This window comes from Colossoma macropomum, unplaced genomic scaffold (genome assembly GCF_904425465.1).
Source record: "Colossoma macropomum unplaced genomic scaffold, Colossoma_macropomum, whole genome shotgun sequence".
Lineage (NCBI taxonomy): Eukaryota > Metazoa > Chordata > Actinopteri > Characiformes > Serrasalmidae > Colossoma > Colossoma macropomum.
In genome coordinates, this window is record NW_023494805.1 from 4,445,796 (window position 1) to 4,467,182 (window position 21,387).

At 38.3% G+C, this 21,387-nt stretch overlaps 2 protein-coding genes across 3 annotated transcripts in view; both read left to right on the forward strand.

Moving 5' to 3' along the window:
* The window catches only part of LOC118825974 (E3 ubiquitin-protein ligase TRIM39-like), a 424,414-nt gene that overhangs the window by 127,915 nt on the left and 275,112 nt on the right, over positions 1–21,387 (forward strand). The gene's annotated exons all lie outside the window — the stretch shown is intronic.
* On the forward strand, positions 16,740–19,741 carry LOC118825927 (C-type lectin lectoxin-Enh4-like; the record flags this gene model as incomplete). The annotated part of the gene is made up of 6 exons (XM_036596790.1): positions 16,740–16,787; positions 17,743–17,781; positions 17,868–18,082; positions 18,555–18,602; positions 19,205–19,367; positions 19,626–19,741. Coding segments are annotated over exons 2-6 (579 nt in total), but the record flags the coding sequence as incomplete, so codon positions are not given.

The window sequence follows — 21,387 nt, forward strand, 5'->3', positions numbered from 1 at the left end:
TATTAAAACCCATTCCCAGCATGTTGTTTTGACTTTAAGCAAATAAATATTAACGTTTATATATATATAACACACAGTACACAAGTATTGGGACAACTATACATTACACCTGCAGTAGCTTTTATGACAATCCATTCTAAATCCATAGGCATTAATATGGAGTTGGTCCCCTCTTTGCAGCTCTAACAGCTTCTACTCTTCTGGGAAGCTTTCTACAAGATTTTGGAGAGTGTCTGTGGGAATTTTTGCCCATTCATCCAGAAGAGCATTTGTTGAGTGTCTGACCTAACTGCAAAATAAAGGCATAGCAGTTTACTTAATGATGAAAAATTAATAATTAGGTGGTATTTTTTATTTTTTATTTTAATAGAGGGAAAAGGCATCCATAGATGAGAGTTCCCCCAACTAAAACTTTTTAGTGTAGTCAAAAGTTCCACTAAATCCATTTCCCCACTAGATCTCACCACTAGCGTGTGCTTCTCTGTCACACTTGGGGAGTGGGGTCTGGCATTTGTTTCTCATCTTGGATTCTAAATTACAGGTGTCTGTGACATCACTGCAGTTTGAACTCAGTCTTTTTGTGTTGGGGTGAACGCTAAGATGGTTGTTTTAACTTTAAAAATAAGTAACATGCAAAATGTGTATTTGTGCATATCTATATGTAGCTGCTTACATAAAACTGTAGGTTTTTTTTTAGGCAGAAGCTCGCAGGACTGTGGGAGGACCTGGTTGGCCAATGATGCATGTTTTAAGGAGGCCCAGGCCCACTGTGGCTTAGTACAGTGTTTCCCATCCCTGCTCCTGGAGGAACTTTACATAAAATGATTTTGAAAAACCAGGCTGCCCTGTTCTGTCTTGTAATGGTTGTGTTAGAGCGGTGAAAGCATTGAAATGTGCAGGACAGTGTTAATTCAGGACCAGTGTTCCTCTGACAGTCCTGCAAGCCTCTGCCCAAAGCTGGTCACCATGTCACTAACGTTAGTGTTTGTGCAGCTCTGAGCTCTCCTAGTCAGTCAAAAATCACTTTGGACTGAAATATCCTCGGTCTGGTTAACGAGTGTTAAAATGTCACAAGCAGTGGTTGCTCTTGCTAGCTCTGCTTTGTCTTAAACAAGCGTCCAGCTCTGCTCCAGAACTGCCAAAGTTTAGAAACATCACTTGCTCTTAAAACATGCCCCGCGCTAAAAGGCCCAACCTCCCACCCACAGCGTTTGATTGACAGGAATGCCTCACTGACAGTGAAAATGCAACTGCAAACAGGATTGACAATGAGACTATTAAGACAATGAAAATGAAATGTTGAAAAGACTTCAATATATGATTTTGAAAGCGCTTCAATATATGATTTTGGAGAATGATTATTGATATTGGAACACAACTGCAAAACAAATACAACCCCCGCCCCCCGCTGTGGCTGGAACAGAATTGTGTTTGTAACTCTTCCTGAACAACTTTAACTTTTTCCAGCCATTTTACACCGAGAAAGAAATGCAGATACACATTTTGCATTTAAATTAGAATTATGTCTTTAAAATTGTACACTTTCACAAGAAATGCAATTGGAAATACACACTTGAATTAGCATTTTCAGATTTGCAATTGGATTTAAATAAAGTCTGAATTTTGCTGCCATATTTGTGTCTTCTTGTGCTGAGGCAGATTGTGTTGGACTAACTAAAACAAACCCCAAAAGATTTGTCCACTTTACAAAAAAAAGCCCATTTAACAAAAAACAGGTACCTTTGTTGTGAGATGGACAAAAAATATGGGGTTTATCTGATGATACATCATTAGGACAACTTCTCTAAGTTGATTGTGTCTCTTGTGAAGGTTTCTAGTGGCACACTGTGTAACTGTTTAAATGTAGTGTTTGTATTTTGATTTGTAGACTATAGGTTACTGTTCTTTTACTGCACTTGCTCAAATAAATAAACTGCGGTGACTTTCACACAGCGAAAAGCAGAAAGCGAGAGGCAATTATATTGCCATGAGAAATAAAGACAGGACATTTTTAACTTAACTAAACTGTTGTTGCTTTATTTGGATGGAGACACTGAGCAACAGTTGAACACATTCAGTTTATTCAATAATAAAATATTGAGGATTGTTTGGATACACATATCAGATACATGGAGAAATTTTATTTATTTATTTATTTATTGTTCAGTGCAGGCTTGGCCAAGTCCTGCTGGATGTGGACTGCAATACAACAAGTCTCCACTAGGTGGCAGAATACACTTCTGGACAGATAAATAGGGATGTTTTTTGCAAGCGGCACACTTAAGAAAAATGATTTCATTAATAACTAGTTAAATGAATCTGTTCAGTTAAATAAGTCTCAGACAATCTTAATGAAAAGCTCATGTCTGACTTTTGGGTCTCACACAGCACTGAAACAGCACTTATTCAGTTTGACCTGAACCTGGACTGTCTATGGTCCTCTTAGACCTCAGTGCAACTTTTGACTGACTGGGTTGACCTTCCCTCCTCTTTTGCGCTGTTCCTAAAAATCTGGTATTAAGTCTGATGGACCGTGACTTCGTCTCCTGCGAGTTTCTTCTGAGAACCTCTTAAACTACAATATGTTTATATTCCAATAACTCAAAAGTTTAGGTCAGCCACAAATCATTTTGAACTTAATTGTACAATTTGAATATATAAGTGATAATATAATATAATATAATAATATTAACATAATCAGCATCAAGCACAACCTGGAAATAAACATCATCTGAACCATCTGAAACCCCATCATAATCAGCCTGTCCAAAACTACAATTACAGCATCATTTAACAAATACACAAAATCTCCAAAATAAGATAAAGGAAGTCTAGAACTTTATGATCTATAAATGGTTCTGTGAGCTTAATTTCATTATGCCATTCGGACATTTCCAGAACTTTTACTATGTAAATAAAATGTATTATTATTATTATTATTATTATTATAGTGCCCTCCACAGATACCGGCAGCCCAGATAAGCAACAGCAAAACACACACACATACAGACACACTTTCTAAACCGCTTATCCTGCTGGGTTGCGGGAGGGTGCTGGAGCCTATCCCACAAGAGCAAAACAGGCTGTAAAAAAATATATATTCCTCATCGCTTATCCTTTTGATCTTTAACTCAAAATATTAACAAAAATCTAACCTTCATTTACATTTATGGCATTTAGCAGACATACAAAGTGCTTTGATGTCTACTCAGAGAATGTATCCTAGCTAGTACAAATAGGTTAGAGTACATCTTACCCCTGAGTTCAGATACTGCTAGAAACAAAGGTCTGTGCTGATACATAGAAAAAAGGATACAGAACTGGACACAGTACCAGTGCAAAATAATACGTTTCAGTAAGTACTTAGATGAATGCTCACTTAAGTGCTGTATAAAGAAATGAGTCTTCAATCTGAGTTTGAAGACCGTGAGAGAGTCTGCTGTTCGGACAGCCAGTAGAAGTTTGTTCCACCACCTGGATGCCAGGACGAGTCTTGATGCTCGTCTTCCATGCGTCTTGAAGATGGTGGGTCAAGCCGAGCTGTACTGTGCTCAGTGCTACAAGGTAGGGAGGGGCTGGTCAAATTTTGGCTTGGTAGGCAAGCATCAGTGCTTTAAATCTGAGGCTTGATAGCCTGCATAGGAACACCAGCCAAGAGCGAGTTGCAGTAGTCAAGCCTTGAGATAACAAGAACCTGAACAGCACCTGGGTGGCCTCTAAAGAGAGAAAGGGTCGAATCCTCCACAATGATTGATAGAAAATATATTAGCATGAAATAAATGTTTCTTAAATATATGTGTGCCACGGTTGGTGGCACACATTCATTTAATTCTTTGCACAGCCTCCCTTTGCAGAGATAACAGGTCTGAGTCTTCTCCTATAATGCTTAACAAGACTGGAGAAAGCAGGCAAAGGTCTGAGACCATTCTTCCAATCAGAATCTCTGCAGATCCTTCAGATTCTTGGTTCCACACTGTGGACTCTCGTCTTCAGCTCATCCCACAGGTTTTCTATAGGGTTTAGGTCAGGGGACTAGGGTGGCCACGGCCAAACCTTAACTCTGCGGTCAGTGAACTATTTTTGTGTTGATTTTAAGGTGATTTTACGTTTTGGATCAGTGTCCTGCTAGAATATCCAACCAAGGCCCAGATTAAGCTTACTGCCTGAGGCAGTCAGGTTTTGATTTAGTATCTGCTGATGGAGTCCATCATACTGTGTATCTGAACAAGTTGCCCAGGACCTCACAACCCCACATCATCACAGATCCACCACCATACTTTACAGTGGGGATGAGGTCCTTTTCTGCATGGCTATCTACGCCAAACCCACCTCTGGTGTTTGTCTCCAAAAAACTCTACTATGATCTCACCTGACCATAAAACATGGATTCACTGAAAGTTTCACTAACATTTAACAAACTGTAGGTATTGGAGTTTGTTGGGCCTTGACAGCAAAGGCCTTCTTCTGGGCCTGCAAGTCCCCAGCTGTGACCCTTCATAATCAATACAGACACACTACAAGAAAAAAAAAAAAAAACATTATGACCCATAGGGTCATAACAATTTTCCACAAAAGAATTTCTAAGGGTGCCACATAGACTATAAAATATATTTTTAATATATTTAATATTTTGAAAGAAAGATAGGGGTAGTTCTAAGCTCAATCAAACACCTCATTGTGTTACCTGCTCCAATACACCAGCCCTCACTGACCCCCAGGAACGTTGTATGGACTGTGTTTGGTCACCCGGACAGTGGACTTTTAAGGAGGGGCAGGAGTGATGGCCACGGGACGTTATGGTTAAAAGGTGTATGATGTGTGGGTCACTGTCAGCAGAATCCGGGCTTCACTTGAATTTTCTTTTGACTGCCATTACAATATGACTCTACTGCACGAGGGTTCATTTGCATAAGTTCAGAGAGGTTTCATGTAAATCATCATCCAAAAAAAGACTGTGTTTGGTCACCCGGATGGTGGACTTTTAAGGAGGGGGCAGGAGTGACAGCCATGGGGCGCACTGCCAACTCGGACCTGGCATCACAGAGAGCTGCTTAAAGATGGTCTGTGTATGTTGGTTAAAAGGTGTATGATCATTTATATGTGTTATTCTGGGTAAGGGAGGAGTTACTGTATAGATGTTTATGTTGGGGTTGGTCACTGTCAGCGCTGCACAAGGGTTCATTTGCATAAGTTCAGAGAGTTTTCATGTAAATCATCATCCAAAAAAACCCTGCAGAAGCACGAAACAAAGAGAGAGTTATAGTGACTTTAGTTTCCTCGTTAGTCACACAAACACCAGGAGACACAAACACAGACACTGCAGAGACAATTTCACTGACCTGGCAACCATTGAGAGTCAAGAGGAAATGAACGCTCTGGTAGCTGTTCTCAACGAGAAAACAGGCCATTTCTGGATGGGACTGTGACAAAAAGAAAATAAGAACAACACTGTAAGCAGGAAAGAGAGAACAGATTATTGAGCCTGTTTGAGACGTAGGCTTTAATCTCTCCTAAACTTATTTCAGTTAGTAACTGTTAATATTATATGTTAATATACAAAATGCCAAACAGATGACTGTGCATCACTTGATGTATGTTTCCTTTATGTAGATCTTATGTTATTGCCTGAATATAACTAAATTTCACCCTTATTGCTTTACTAAAGACTTACAGCTACATCTGTATTTTTATTTAATTATTGATAGATTGATTAAACAAATAACACTGAAAAATCTTTGATACATTTTAAACCACATTCTTTTAAATACCATTACACATAGTTAGTTAATAGCTTCAAATACATGTACACTAGATTAGTGACAGTGACATCTAGTGATTTGTGTTGAAAAGAGCTGTTCTGGAAGAAGCCTAGACTTTTATTTACTTGTCTAAAATTTATCCAATTTAACACAAGAGTTTATTATATGTTCTTCCTACATAATCTCTCTCTTAAACATTTCTAGTGTTTCCAAGGAGCTGCTGCAGGGTCGCCGATGGCCGGGGGGATCAACCGGGTATGCTGTCCTGAGCCTTGGATCAACAAATATAGAGAAATACATTTTAGATCTTTTCTTCATTCTTGTTTATTTTCATTGTATTTCTTTGTTTAATACAGTGAGATGAATGAGTGTCGGTTACACAGCTGGTACATATACAACTGTTAAACCTGCCTTTTACTTGGTAAAAGAGGTTTAGTGCTGTAATATTTCAAACATCAAAAAAGGACCCTTCACTAAAAAGCCCCTCCTCTACATACTGATTGTCCAGACATAGCCTAGCAACTGTAACTAGGTTCAGGCACGTCCAGCAAGAACAATATTCTGCAGTGTTGTGTGTTGGGTACTTAAAAACCGGATACCTGAAATAATTCAAATAATTCATGATATGAAAAACAGAAAAATGTATTTGTTCATTAATTTGTTTGTTCATTTGAATTACAAACCCTCTCCTGCAATATCACAGACCCCATAAACCCCCACAATACAACAGCTAATCACTAAAATCCCCATAGGACTGTAAGAATGATTATTTGTTATGATATTGAGTAACAAATGCAGAAAAGATTTATTGATCAGGTATTAATTTGTCTTTAGTGCTGGATCTGGTCAGATGGGAGTAACTTCTCATACAGCAACTGGAACAGTAATGAGCCAAACAACCCTGGCACTGATAACTGTGGAGAATTATGGAGTGAATATGGATACAGGTGGAATGATGCAGGCTGCAGTTGCAAAAATCCATTTGTCTGCTATAAAAGTGAGTCATATCAGATGATGAACTGCAATACATCTGTTACACATCCAGTACACTTTTAAATGTTTATGTTTGAAGCAGTTTCACTGACTCAGTACTTTAATATAGATTTGAATAGTGAATTTATAGAGAGACTCAATCATACAGAGAAACACATACAGATACAAACTCAGCTAGTTGTGTGATATGTCAAAGAAATAAAGCACAAAACCGAATGATTTAAAGCATTGGTTAACTCTCTGTTCTCACCCTTCATTAGAGATTCCACTCATCCTTATTAATCAGAACAAGACGTGGAGAGAAGCTCTGAGATACTGCAGAGAGAATCATGTGGATCTGGTTTCTGTTCACACTGAGGAAATTCAGAACTGGGTGGAAACAGAGATTGATTATGCCTCCACTGCTAATGTGTGGATGGGTCTGCGTCACACCTGTGCACAGAATGTCTGGTTCTGGGTGAGTGGATCGACTATGTGCTACCAGAACTGGGCTCCGGGGAACGGGACAGGGGTGGAAGACTGCAGTGGAGGAGAAAGAACAGGAGCAGTGCAGTCTGGAAGTAAGCAGTGGGTCAGTCTGCCAGAGAATCAGAGACTCAACTTCATCTGCACCACCTCTGAGGGTGAGACAGAGGATCATATATCTGTCAGTAGTTAAATATTGATGCTGAGTTAAATACTGAATAATGCTGTTTGCTCCTTTTTAGAGATCTAGAAGAGGATGCAGACTGTTCAGCTAGATCTTTACTGTTCAGGATCACTTTGGGCGGGGATCTGTTACTCTCGCATGGTTTCACTCTTCTGTGCTAACAACTGTTATTTTCATCTTCAAACATCAAATATTGTAATTTTGTAAATGATAAATGTTCTGACTTTAACAATGTTATAAACCGTATTTGAGCTGTTTATCATTTAAATGCCTTTTCTTTTATCTGTATGTTGTCTTCTAAACTTTTTCTTTGTGTGTCAGTCAAACATTTTCAATATTTTTCAAAGAACATAAACATTTTTTAAGCCCCTATTTTACTTGGTGTAGGCTAAAGTAATGCATTGTAGGTTTAAAGTAATGCACTGTTAGTTTTATTTCTATTTTTGAATTGTATAATGTAGGTTATTACATTAGGTCACTTAAATAAATAAACTGTGGTGTAGATTCTTGGCATTTATTGAGATAATTCCACTTGAGGACATTAGTATTAAAGCCTATTCCCAGCATGTTGTTTAGACTTTAAGCAAACTGCTTAAGTAAACTGCCATTATTATTCAGTCAATATTTTGAGATACTTTTTAAGATGAAAATATGAACAAATATAAATTATATACATATACACACACATACTATATTGACACAAGTATTGGGACAACTACACGTTACACCTGCAGTAGCTTTTATGACAATCTATTCTAAATTAATCATATGGATTTGGTCCCCCGTTGCAGCTCTAACAGCTTCCACTCTTCTGGGAAGCTAACTAGAAAATTTTGGAGAGTATCTGTGGGAATTTTTGCCCATTCATGCAGAAGATCTTGTAGCATGTCTGACCTGTTTTCAAAATAATGGCATAGCAGTTTACTTAATAATGGAAAAATAATTATTAGGTGGTAATTTTTTATTTTAATAGAGAGAACAGGCATCCATACACGAGTTCCCCCAACTAGAACTTTTTAGTGTAGTTAAAAGTTCCACTAAATCCTATTTTTGTTTTATTTCTCCACTAGATCTCACCACTATCTTGTGCTTCTTCTGTCAGGGAGTGATAGAAAAAAGGAGTGGGGTCTGGCATTTGTTTCTCATGTTGCATTCTAAATTACAGACGTCTGTGGCATCACTGTGGTTTGAACTCAGTCTCTTTGTGTTGGGGTGAACGCTAGGATGGTTGTTTTAACTTTAAAAATTAAAGAAACCTGCAAAATATGTATATCGCTGCAGTCAGAACAAAACCTTGTATCTCCAGTTTGTCATATCGTATCTATCATTTTTCAGTTTCTGACATAATTTAAATAAAAAAAAAATATCTGTTGTTCTTTATATTGTGTTTAAATTTCATGAAGAATGGACCAAAACAAACGGCCCAAAATGACTTGGAAAAAAGTTTGGTTCCACTGACTTACATTAAAAGTAGAGTATGTTTTTTCCTTCTTGGTAAAGTTACCAATGTGGAGATACAAAGTTTTATTGCAACAACAGCGATGTGATGTAGGTTTGTGTTAATTTAATAATGCTATGAGCTGAATGTTTCACATATACAGAAAAAAATGTATCTATGTTCTTTTCTATTTCTACTGGGTTGCTGAATGTGTAGGTATACATTGTTTATTGTTTAACATTGTGTAATGCTTTGAGATTATAGCATTAAAGTATCTAGTACTTTACTAATACAGGACTACTCTTTCATTTTATATCAGGTACATTCAACTCACAGAACACAACCTTATTAATGTTTAGTGAAGTTTAATTGAACAAGACCCTTTAAACCTTTAGTAATGTTTAATAGATGTTTGTAATGCATTACTAAGGCATTACTGGTTTTCACTTTACATCAGGCATATTACATTCACCGAACAAGACCTTATAAACCTTTAGTAATATTTAATAAATGTTAGTAACGCATTTTAAGACATTATTGGTTTTAACATAAAGCATGTTTTGCTCTCTGAGTAGTTTCCGTTGATGAAAATGTCTGTTTATACGATCATGTTTATAGTTACAATTTCTAAATGTATGATGACTTCCTAAAATGTCTCATTCACTCTCACACATGCATGATACAATTTGGAACAAGGAAGAGAAATTGGGTAGGTGAGTAAATAATTTCAGTATGCTGCCCCATCCAGGCCTGACTGACATGACTGAGAGAATGGTATGTATAATTCCTTCTTGCAATACACACATAAGCATATCTAACATACATCAGAATGTAGCATATTAATGTAAGCTTTTATATATAAAATAAAATATTACCTTGCACTCATTTACATACATAAGTAATGAGTAACTTGGAAAGGTCCAGTCAAGCTCAGTACATCCAGAATCTCTCAGCAGAGGACCTGAAGACTATATTATAAGCTTTTTATTTCCTTTTGCATCTAAAATAAAATAGTAAAGCTCCAAAGTGAGAGGTGTGAGCAACAAAGCAGCAAAACAGGAGCTGAACCACCTCAACAAGATGACACAGTGAAACCCCAACAAGCAACTAAACCTAAATGACTGAAATAGAACTAAGGGAAAAGCAGTAGGGAAAAGTAAAGGTGTTATCATTTAAAAATGCAGTACAAAATACTACATCAGTAAATGGAAGGGAGTAAATAAAACAAGTTAGTGGCTACCATTGGTAAAGTGTCATTTCAGCCAATTAAAATATTACTTAACATTGCTTTTTCAAGCATTATGTATAACTGCAGTACATAAGCAAAACACTAGAACATAAACTAATGAAGTTGTAACATGTTTAATTAACATTAGATAATCATTATCAATGTAGAACCTTAGTTGTTAATAAATGTGTCAACACTTCACTTCACTTCACTAATGCAGCTGTAACATGTTTACTTAACATTAGGTAACCATTGTTAATGCATTACTTCATGTCTTGTTCATGTTAACTAATGCATTACTTCATGTTAGTTAGTCAACACTTCATGTAAAGTGTTACCAACTGTTTAAATGTATTGTGTGTATTTTTATTTGTAGACTATAGGTTACTGTTTTTTTTACTGTGTTTGCTCAAACAAATAAACTGTGGTGACTTTCACACAGCGAAAAGCAGAAAGCGAGAAGCAATTATATTGCCATAAGAAGTAAAGACAGGACATTTTTAACTTAACTAAAAGGTTGTTGCTTTATTTGGAGGGAGAAACTGAGCAACAGTTCAACATATTCAGTTTGTTCAATAATAAAATATTGAGGATTGTTTGGTTACACATATCAGATACAGGGAGAAATTTTATTTATTAAATTTTTTGTTCAGTGCAGGCTTGGCCAGGTCCTGCTGGATGTGGACTGCAATACAACAAGTCTACAAATACACTTCTGGACAGATTAATTGGGATGTTTTTTGCAAGTTCAGTTAAATAAGTCTCAGACAATCTTAATGAAAAACTCATGTCTGACTTTTGGGTCTCACACAGCACTGAAACAGCACTTACTGAGTTTGACCTGAACCTGGACTGTCTATGGTCCTCTTAGACCTCAATGCAACTTTTGACTGACTAGGTTGACCTTCCCTTCTCTTTTGCACTGTTCCTAAAAATCTGGTATTAAGTCTGATGGACCGTGACTTTGTCTCCTGCGAGTTTCTTTTGAGAACCCCTTGCGCTACAATATATTCCAATAACTCAAAAGTTTAGGTCAGCCACAACTTATTTTGAACTTAATTGTACAATTTGAATATATAAGTGATAATATATTATATTACATTACAAGTATTGTCATATTATAGAAGATTTTTGGGCCTCGGCACCCTCAGCACTGAAACAGCAATTGTTGAGTTTGATCTGAGAGTCAACCTGGACTGTCTATGGTCCTCCTAGATCTCAGTGCAACTTTTGATGCAGGACAGTCTACCAGGCTGACTAGGTTGACCTTTCTGGCTCAGTGCTAGACTGGTTCAGATCCGAGCCTGGCTGTGACTGTTATCCACAACCTTGCTGATGATGCGAATGTTCCTCATATCATGACTGTCTAATTGCTTGAGTGCTAATAGCTCCCCCTTGTGGAGAATACTCAGCCTGCTAAACATAAGTTACTTATATGCACATTTTTGTAGAGGTTATGAAAATATAATAACAGACAATTAGCAGATATAATTTTGCATATGACTGAAAAAAACATAACAAAACAACTGAATAGTGCATAATCAGCATCAAGCACATCAACCTGGAAATAAACATCATCTGAACCACCTGAATCCCCACCATGACCACCCTGTCCAAAACTACAATTACAGCATCATTTACCAAATACACAAAATCTCCAAAATAAAGATAAAGGAAGTCTAGAACATGATCTATAAATGGTTCTGTGAGCTTAATTTCTTTATGCCATTCGAAAATTTCCAGAACTTTGTGACATTTCCAACACTTTTACTATGTAAATAAAGTTCATTATTATTATTATTATTATTATAGTGCCCTCCACAGATACCGGCAGCCCAGATAAACAACAGCAACGCACACACACACACACATTTTCTAAACCGCTTATCCTGCTGGGTTGCAGGAGGGTGCTGGAGCCTATCCCACAAGAGCAAAACAGGCTGTAAAAAAAAAACATTCCTCATCGCTTATCCTTTTGATCTTTAACTCAAAATATTAACAAAAATCTAACCTTCATTTACATTTATGGCATTTAGCAGACATACAAAGTGCTTTGATGTCTACTCAGAGAATGTATCCTAGCTAGTACAAATAGGTTAGAGTACATCTTACCCCTGAGTTCAGATACTGCTAGAAACAAAAGTCTGTGCTGATACATAGAAAAAAGGATACAGAACTAGACACAGTATCAGTGCAAAATAATACGTTTCAGTAAGTACTTAGATGAATGCTCACTTAAGTGCTGTATAAAGAAATGAGTCTTCAATCAGTTTGAAGACCATGAGAGACTCTGCTGTTTGGACAGCCAGTAGAAGTTTGTTCCACCACCTGGATGCCAGGACGAAAAAAAAAGTCTTGATGCTCGTCTTCCATGCGTCTTGAAGGATGGTGGGTCAAGCCGAGCTGTACTTGAAGCTCAGTGCCACAAGGTAGGGAGAGGCTGGTCAAATTTTGGCTTGGTAGGCAAGCATCAGTGCTTTAAATCTGATGCAGGCAGCTACAAGAAGCCAGTGGAGTGACATGAGTGAACTTAGGAAGACTGACGACAAGCTGTGCTGCTACATTCTGGATGAGTTGCAGAGGCTTGATGGCCGCATAGGAAGACCAGCCAAGAGCGAGTTACTTAACAAGAGCCTGAACAGCACCTGAGTAGCCTCTAAAGAGAGAAAGGGTCGAATCCTCCACAATAATTGATAGAAAAAATATTAGCATGAAATAAATGTTTCTTAAATATATGTGTGCCACGGTTGTTGGCACGCATTCATTTAATTCTTTGCGCAGCCTCCCTTTGCAGAGATAACAGCTCTGGGTCTTCTCCTATAATGCTTAACGAGACTGGAGAAAGCAGGCAAAGGTCTGAGACCATTCTTCCAATCAGAATCTCTGCAGATCCTTCAGATTCTTGGTTCCACACTGTGGACTCTCGTCTTCAGCTCATCCCACAGGTTTTCTATAGGGTTTAGGTCAGGGGACTAGGGTGACCACGGCCAAACCTTAACTCAGGGGTCAGTGAACTATTTTTGTGTTGATTTTAAGGTGATTTTAAGTTTTGGATCAGTGTCTTGCTAGAATATCCAACCAAGGCCCAGGCTTTCTGGCTGAGGCAGTCAGATTTTGATTTAGTATCTGCTGGTACTTGATGGAGTCCAGCATACTGTGTGTCTGAACAAGTTGCCCAGGACCTCACAGCCCCACAACATCACAGATCCACCACCATTACAGTGGGGATGAGGTCTTTTTCGGCATGGCTATATTTGTGTCTACGCCAAACCCACCTCTGGTGTTTGTCTCCAAAAAGCTCTACTGTGATCTCATCTGACCATAAAACATGGACCCACTGAAAGTTTCACTAACATTTGCCAAACTGTAGGTGTTGGAGTTTGTTGGGCCTTGACAAGTCCCCAGCTGTGACCCTTCATAATCAATACAGACACACTACAAGAAAAAAAAAACATTATGACCCATAGGGTCATAACAATTTTCCACAAAAGAATTTGTAAGGGTGCCACATATATTAAAATATATTTTATAGTCTATTTAATATTTTGAAAGATTGTACATATTTTACAGCCCATCCATCCATCCATCATCTAAACCGCTTATCCTTCTGGGTCGCGGTGGGGTGCTGGAGCCTATCCCAGCTGTCATCGGGCGGAAGGCAGGATACACCCTGGACAGGCCGCCAGTCCATCACAGGGCAGACAAACAGACATATACATCCACACACACACATTCACACCTAGGGGCAATTTTAGTATGTCCAATCAGCCTGACTGCATGTTTTTAGGACTGTGGGAGGAAACCGGAGTACCCGGAGGAAACCCACGCAGACACGGGGAGAACATGCAAACTCCACACAGAAATGACCCTGGTCGCCCAGCCGGGAATCGAACCCAGGCCATTCTTGCTGTGAGGCGACAGCGCTACCCACTGTGCCACCGTGCCGCCCCATTTTACAGCCCATTGTGTTCATATTTATCAGGGGTGCCAATATTTGTGAAGAGCTCTGTATGAACTGTGAATGTTTCATCACATATCAGACCATGCAAAGAAGATGGTCATTATCAACATGCAGGTTAGTGTAGCGAACAATGGCCGGAATTTCACCTCCAGCTGAGTGTTTACCCAAAGTTAAGGGCCTTATGTCTCCAGCAAGACTGGTTGGAGGTGTAAATCTGTCAGGCTTGATACCCCAACCCAGACTTAGCAAAATTTACCCAGAAGAAAAACAGGACACCTCCTCTGGAATGTGGCAGATGGCTCTCCAAAGTACTGTGGACAATTTTTTATCTTAAGTAACAGAAAGTAGATTTCTAAGGTATATGTCCACTCCAAACTGCAACCATTCGTTAGAACTCTTTTTAACTAAACTAGACATACCAAAACGGAATTTGTACGACTTTGGACGGCAAAATTCCAACTTTCTAAATTCCCTAGGGATCTCAAGCATGGACCCACAGCACCCCCAAGGGGTGAAACCGCAAATTACCGCATCACCACCATAAGGACTTGTGCTTATAAGAAAGCAAGAAACTTTGTGCTTTGTCTGCTTGATTATCAAAGTTTCTATGATCTGTAAGTAATACTACTTGTTGTATTAATCTTGTTGTTGGGTAGTACCTAAATATTACCTGTATCTTTTTCTACTATTAATTGCTAGAAATACGTAGATTATAACTTTGATAACAGTCAGACCCAACCATTTAATTGCTATGAGTTTAGACCATTGACCAATATGTATCCTGAATGTGGTTTTCTTTTCTTTTCCTCCTTTGTTCCTTTCCTTTTATTGTTGATTTTATTTTTTTCATGCATTGGGTCATGTTCAGGGATGATAGGCAAATAGTACCTGTGTTCTTTGACATGTATTGTGTATCAGGTAACAAGGGTTAAACTCTCTCTTAGAAACATGCCTGAATATCCTAATTGTTCATTCCTTAATTTTGAAAGTTAAACCAATTGAATGATATAGAAATGTTCTTTTTCTTTATTTAAACTAGCTGAAACAAAGGAGGCAGTGATTTTGGGGAAGGCATTCCTCAAATTATGCACAACCAATCGGAGAACCTTAGGTGAGGAGAACCTATCAGCACTCTGGCACCATCTCCAAAGGGTAGGGCCTCCAGCCGAGCAAAACCAGAGTGCACCGCAAATTTGGTTGGGTTCCTGCGTTCGCAACAAAAGTTTCTAAGTTTGTGCCGGCCTAGGTCAGAAAGACAGCTCAGAAGTATTAGGACGCTAAATTTTCAGATCTGAAACCTTTGTTTGTTTTGTAACTTGCCTGTTCGTCTACACACCTTAAGTTTGAACCACCCTCAGAGAAGGAAGGTGGATATTTCTTGTCTGGCCAGGGAGGATATATCCATAACTTCCGATTCTGCTAAAGAGAGGTAGTTAGCCTCAGAACCATGATTGCAACCTGAACCTCGCCAGCGGAGTGGGAGCGGTTCTGACGCCACGGAGACCCAGCATCGCACCCAGAGCCACACACTGATCTGTGAACAGATCGACCATCGAAAGGCTGCCCAAGCTTCACCGTCAGACGGCCACGAGACGCCTCTACCCAATCACTGACGGGAAGGCGCGTGCCCGCACGGAGATGCAGCATCCATGGCCAGCGAGGAGAGGAACCACCGCGTGAGCTCCAGCCTTCGATCGAGTCTGTCCTGAAACGACCCTGCCTGAAGTCAGCCCCCGACTCCAATGTAAGCTGGTCCATCAATTTGCAGTCAGGGCCCTGACGCCAATTTATTTAATAAGAGAACTTTTATAGGTACATCCAGCCATATAGTTCTTCCCGTCCAGGCTTAGGTTAATTCTCTAGAGGCTCTCCCAAGCGGCTCCCCAAACCACACTGCCTCATACCATTTAGCCGTGAATCACTCTAACTTACTCGAGCTAATTTTTCTCTCATTACTATCACTTTGTTTTGTTTTGTTTTCTTGTTTTATTTTCTATTGTTTATCATTGAATGTAGTCCAAAAGTAGTTTGATATTTAGCCAATAAATTCCCTTTTCTGAAGCATCCTTGGTGCGAGCGTTTCTCTCTCTTGCCCTGGTCTGTAGACTTCAAATAAATCCAGGTTACCTCACACCCTCTCATAAGGTTCTAGCAATAATAATATTAAAAATTGCAAAACCTGTTACATTAGAAAGAGAAACGAACACATCCAGCTCTACTGAATATGTGTTCCTGAAATCCAATACTGAAAGCACACAGCACAGAACAGTTTAGAGGAGGGGGAAGAAGGAAACAGCCCCAGGGTAGTTCTAAGCTCAATCAAACACCTCATTGTGTTACCTGCTCCAATACACCAGCCCTCACTGACCCCCAGGAACTTTGTATGGACTGTGTTTGGTCACCCGGACAGTGGACTTTTAAGGAGGGGGCAGGAGTGACAGCCATGGGGCGCACTGCCAACTCGGACCTGGCATCACAGAGAGCTGCTTAAAGATGTTCTGTGTATGTTGGTTAAAAGGTGAATGATGAGTTATGTGTCATTCTGGGTAAGGGAAGAGTTACTGTATAGATATTTATGTTGGGGTTGGTCACTGTCAGCGCTGCACGAGGGTTCATTTGCATAAGTTCAGAGAGTTTTTATGTAAATCATCATCCAAAAAAACAAAGAGAGAGTTATAGTTTAGTTTCCTCGTTAGTCACACAAACACCAGGAGACACAAACACAGACACTGTCAGAGCGACTTTACCAGCAGTAACAGGTAAGAAACCCTTTTAGACTCTAAACACTGTTAGTGAGAGATTTGTTCTTAATTTACAGTTTAGAAGCTGCACTTATAGGGTCAGATTACCAAACAGGGATTAAGCCTAGTCCTGGACTACACAGCGTTCTGAAGGGCGATTCTTCCTTCAAAGGAAAGTTTAGTCCAGACCAGATTCTTAAACCCTGTCTGGAAAACTAATAATAAGTAAGTAATATTATGAAGACATCAGTTGTTTGTAATTCTGAGGGACAGTGATACTAAAAGCAGATCAAACTGTAGACAAGCTCACTTTCAGCTGCAAATTCTGCATCTCTGGATTTACAGTCTTCTACTGTGAACCAGAGCTGTTGGTTTTAACTTACAAGATACTTAGAAAGTATTAAATGAACTTATCTTGATTATTCTTGTATGTAATTTCCAAATTTGATGAGACAAACCATCATTAAGCCCAGTGCTGAGGGGTGGTCCGGTGATTTTTAGTGTGTAATGTTTTAATACTGATTTATTTGATATTTTCTCTGAACAAACATGTTTTTTTTTTTCTTTCTTCCTTTACTACATAATTTATTACTACGAATAATAATTTATTAGAGAGGAACACATTGACATACATTTATACATTCATACATAAATACAATTCTTCTATTCTACTTGAAGTTAAAATATTACTTTTATATCTGCTGTTTTCATATAAAATAAAAATATTTGTTTCTTGTGTGATTGTTGGTTTTTCCATTCAGAATTTCAACATTTAAATGCATCACCTTTCTTTTCCTTAAGAGCTCTCAATCTAGAGACTCTCTGTTCTTCTCAGATCCCTGATTAGGGCTTTAACTCGATCATGGTACTATGACTAAATGTAATGTCTCTTAATCAGCGTGATCTGATGTACTGGTAGTAAAGACTGTTGAGGTGTTTAATGTGTGAACTGTGTCTCTCTTGTTCTCCACAGTCATGAGTTCAGCTTTGTATCTGATCCTGCTTTTCTCAGGTCAGTGTAGCTTCATGATCATCTGTAAAACTCTCTGCTGCTTCATTACTGTACTGTCATGCTGATGAGAGCTTTCATCTCTACAGCTCTGTGGACTCTCTCCTTCTGTGGGACTCGTCAGTTTCATGTGGTGGTAGATAGTAAGACCTGGGATGAAGCTCAGAAATACTGCAGAGAGAATTTCACTGCCTTGGCAACCATTGAGAGTCAAGAGGAAATGGACGCTCTGATAGCTGTTCTCAACAAGAAAACAGGCTATTTCTGGATCGGACTGAAGCAGAAACGAAATGTGGACAACACTGTAAGCAGGAAAGAGAGAACAATTCATGAACCTGTTTGATATGTAGGCTTTAATCTCTCCTAAACTTATTTCAGTTAATATTGTTAACTGTTAATATATAAAATGCCAAACAGATGACTGTGCATCACTTGATGTATCTTTGCTTTGTGTAGTTCTTATAAATTATTGTCTGAATATAATTTCACCCTTATATATATATATATATATATATATATATATATATATATATATATATATATATATAAATACTTACAGCTACATCTGTTTATTATTATTTAATTATTGATAGATATTGATATTGATAAATAATATTGACATATCTTTGATACATTTTAAACCACAGTGTTTTAAATACCATTACACAATACATTAGACTTTTATTTAATTATCTAAAATGTATCCAATTTAACATAAGAGTTTATTATATGTTCTTTCTACATAGTTTTTTTTTTTTTCTCTTAAACATTTCTAGTGTTTCCAAGGAGCTGCTGCAGGGCTGCCGACAGATGGGGTCAATAGGGTATGCTGTCCTGAGCCTTGGATCAGGAGAAGTATCTCCTAAGATACAGCAAATATAGAGAAATACATTTTAGATCTTTTCTTCATTCTTGTTTATTTTCATTGTATTTCTTTGTTTAATACAGTGAGATGAATGAGTGTCAGTTTCACAGCTGGTAAATTTACAACTGTTAAACCTGCCTTTTACTTGGTAAAAGAGGTTTAGTGCTGCAATATTTGAAATATCAAAAAAGGACCCTTCACTAAAAAGCCCCTCCTCTACATACTGATTGTCCAGTCATAGCTTAGCAACTGTAACTAGGTTCAGGCACGTCCAGCAAGAACAATATTCTGCAGTGTTGTGTGTTGGGTACTTAAAAACCGGATACCTGAAATAATTCAAATAATTCATGATATGAAAAACAGAAACATTTATTTGTTCATTAATTTGTTTCTTCATTTGTAATACAAACCCTCTCCTGCAATATCACAGACCCCATAAACCCCCACAATACAACAGCTACTCACTAAAATCCCCATAGGACTGTAAGAATGATTATTTAGTATGATATTGAGTAATGAATGCAGAAAAGATTTACTGATCAGGTATTAATTTGTCTTTAGTGCTGGATCTGGTCAGATGGGAGTAACTTCTCATACAGCAACTGGAACAGTAATGAGCCAAACAACCCTGGCACTGATAACTGTGGAGAATTATGGAGTGAAGCAGGATACAGGTGGAATGATGCAGGCCGCAGTAACAAAAATCCATTTGTCTGCTATAAAAGTGAGTCATAAAAGATGATGAACAGCAGTACATCTGTTACACATCCAGTACATTCACTTTTTAATGTTTAAAGCAGTTTCACTGACTCAGTACTTTAATATAGATTTGAATAGTGGATTTAAAAAGAGACTCAATCATACAGAGAAACACATACAGATACAAACACAACTACCTGTATTATATTTTAAACAAGAAATGCACAGACATAACTGAACTATGTGATCTATTGGTTAAATCGTTGTTCTCCCTCTTCTGCAGAGCTTCCACTCGTCCTGATTAATCAGACCAAGACGTGGAGAGAAGCTCTGAGCTACTGCAGAGAGAATCATGTGGATCTGGTCTCTGTTCACACTGAGGAAATTCAGAACTGGGTGGAAACAGCTGTTTTTTATGCCTCCACTGCTAATGTGTGGATGGGTCTGCGTCACACCTGCACCCTGAGCTTCTGGTTCTGGGTGAGCGGAGTGTCGATCTGCTACCAGAACTGGGCTCCGGAGAACGGGACAGGGGTGGAAGACTGCAGTGGAGGAGAAAGAACAGGAGCGGTGCAGTCTGGAAGTAAGAAGTGGGTCAGTCTGCCAGAGAATCAGAGACTCAACTTCATCTGCACCACCTCTGAAGGTGAGACAGAGGATTATATATCTGTCAACAGCTAAATATTGATTGTGAAATAAATACTGATTGATGTTATTTGTTTCTTTTTAGAGATCTAGAAGAGGATGCAGGCTGTTCAAATGGATCCTCATAGTTCAGGATCATAATGATATTTGATCGATATTTCTTCTACATTATGCTTTTGATGCATTCTTTGACACAGAAATACAATGTTTCCATTTAGTAATCCTAATATTCATATATCACTGAGGCTGCTGTTCTTTCATGCCAATAAAAAAGAAAAACAATCTCAGGCTCACAGTGGAAGCATACGATATCTGCACACATAGATATGGCTATATAGTTCTTTCCTTTTATTACACTTGTTATATTGGGCACAAAGTCCTGTCTGCTTCAGCATGTCTAGAGAAGAAGATGGGGGTTGTGAAACTATGAAATATTTTACTTATTTTAGGAGGCCTCTTTAATGCTCACATGTTCTCACTTTTATGTAAATAACTGTCTATAAATTATAAGCATTCACAAATACCCACAAACAGCTTCCAAATGACAAATGTTCTCACTTTCACAATGATCTCAAGTTTATAAAGTGTATATGTGCTGTTTATCATTTAAATACCTTTTCCTTTATCTCTATTTAGTTTTCTAAACTAAGGTAAAGAACATAAACCTTTTATTTTTCTTAGTAGAGGCTAAAGCACTGCATTATTGGTTTCCAGTAATGGACTGTTTGGCTGGTTTGGTGTATAATTCTTATTACTGATTTCTGAACTATATGTTACTGTCCTTTTACTGTCTTTAGTTAAATAAACTCTAGTGTAGTTTCTCAAAACTTGTTTAACTGTTGTTGTGGCTGCTCTCTATTACATATGATAGAAGTTGAACCAGAGAAGCTTAAGCTCTCCTATTGTACGGAAAGATTACCTTGCACCTGGATCATCATCTGGGAAACGTACACTTTTCTATCTCTCCAAAGGAGTCGCTGGTGTTACTGATCCTCATTGGTGTTACACATAAGAAAGGTAACACCAGAGACATTTTTAATGAAAAATGCATTTTACACAATGGCTGCTACAGAGCATCAAACCACATGTTGTCAATCATGGAATATCCACTAAAATAAGTTATTTAATCCATTTGTGTTCTATTTTTTCACAATTACAATCAGATCAATATGATCTAGAAATGCCGCCGACTTCTCTGGGCTAAAGCTTGTTTGCGATGGACTGACACAAAGTGGGTAACTTGCACATCTGTTCATTAATACCGAGGGGTGCACATGTATGTTGGAGTAACACATGCTGCCCTCTAGACAGCGTCTTCTTACGCATGTCCCTGCTGGTGTCAGAAGGAGAATGCCAAACCACATTCTGCACATTACAACAGCGTGACGTTGTAGTAAAAC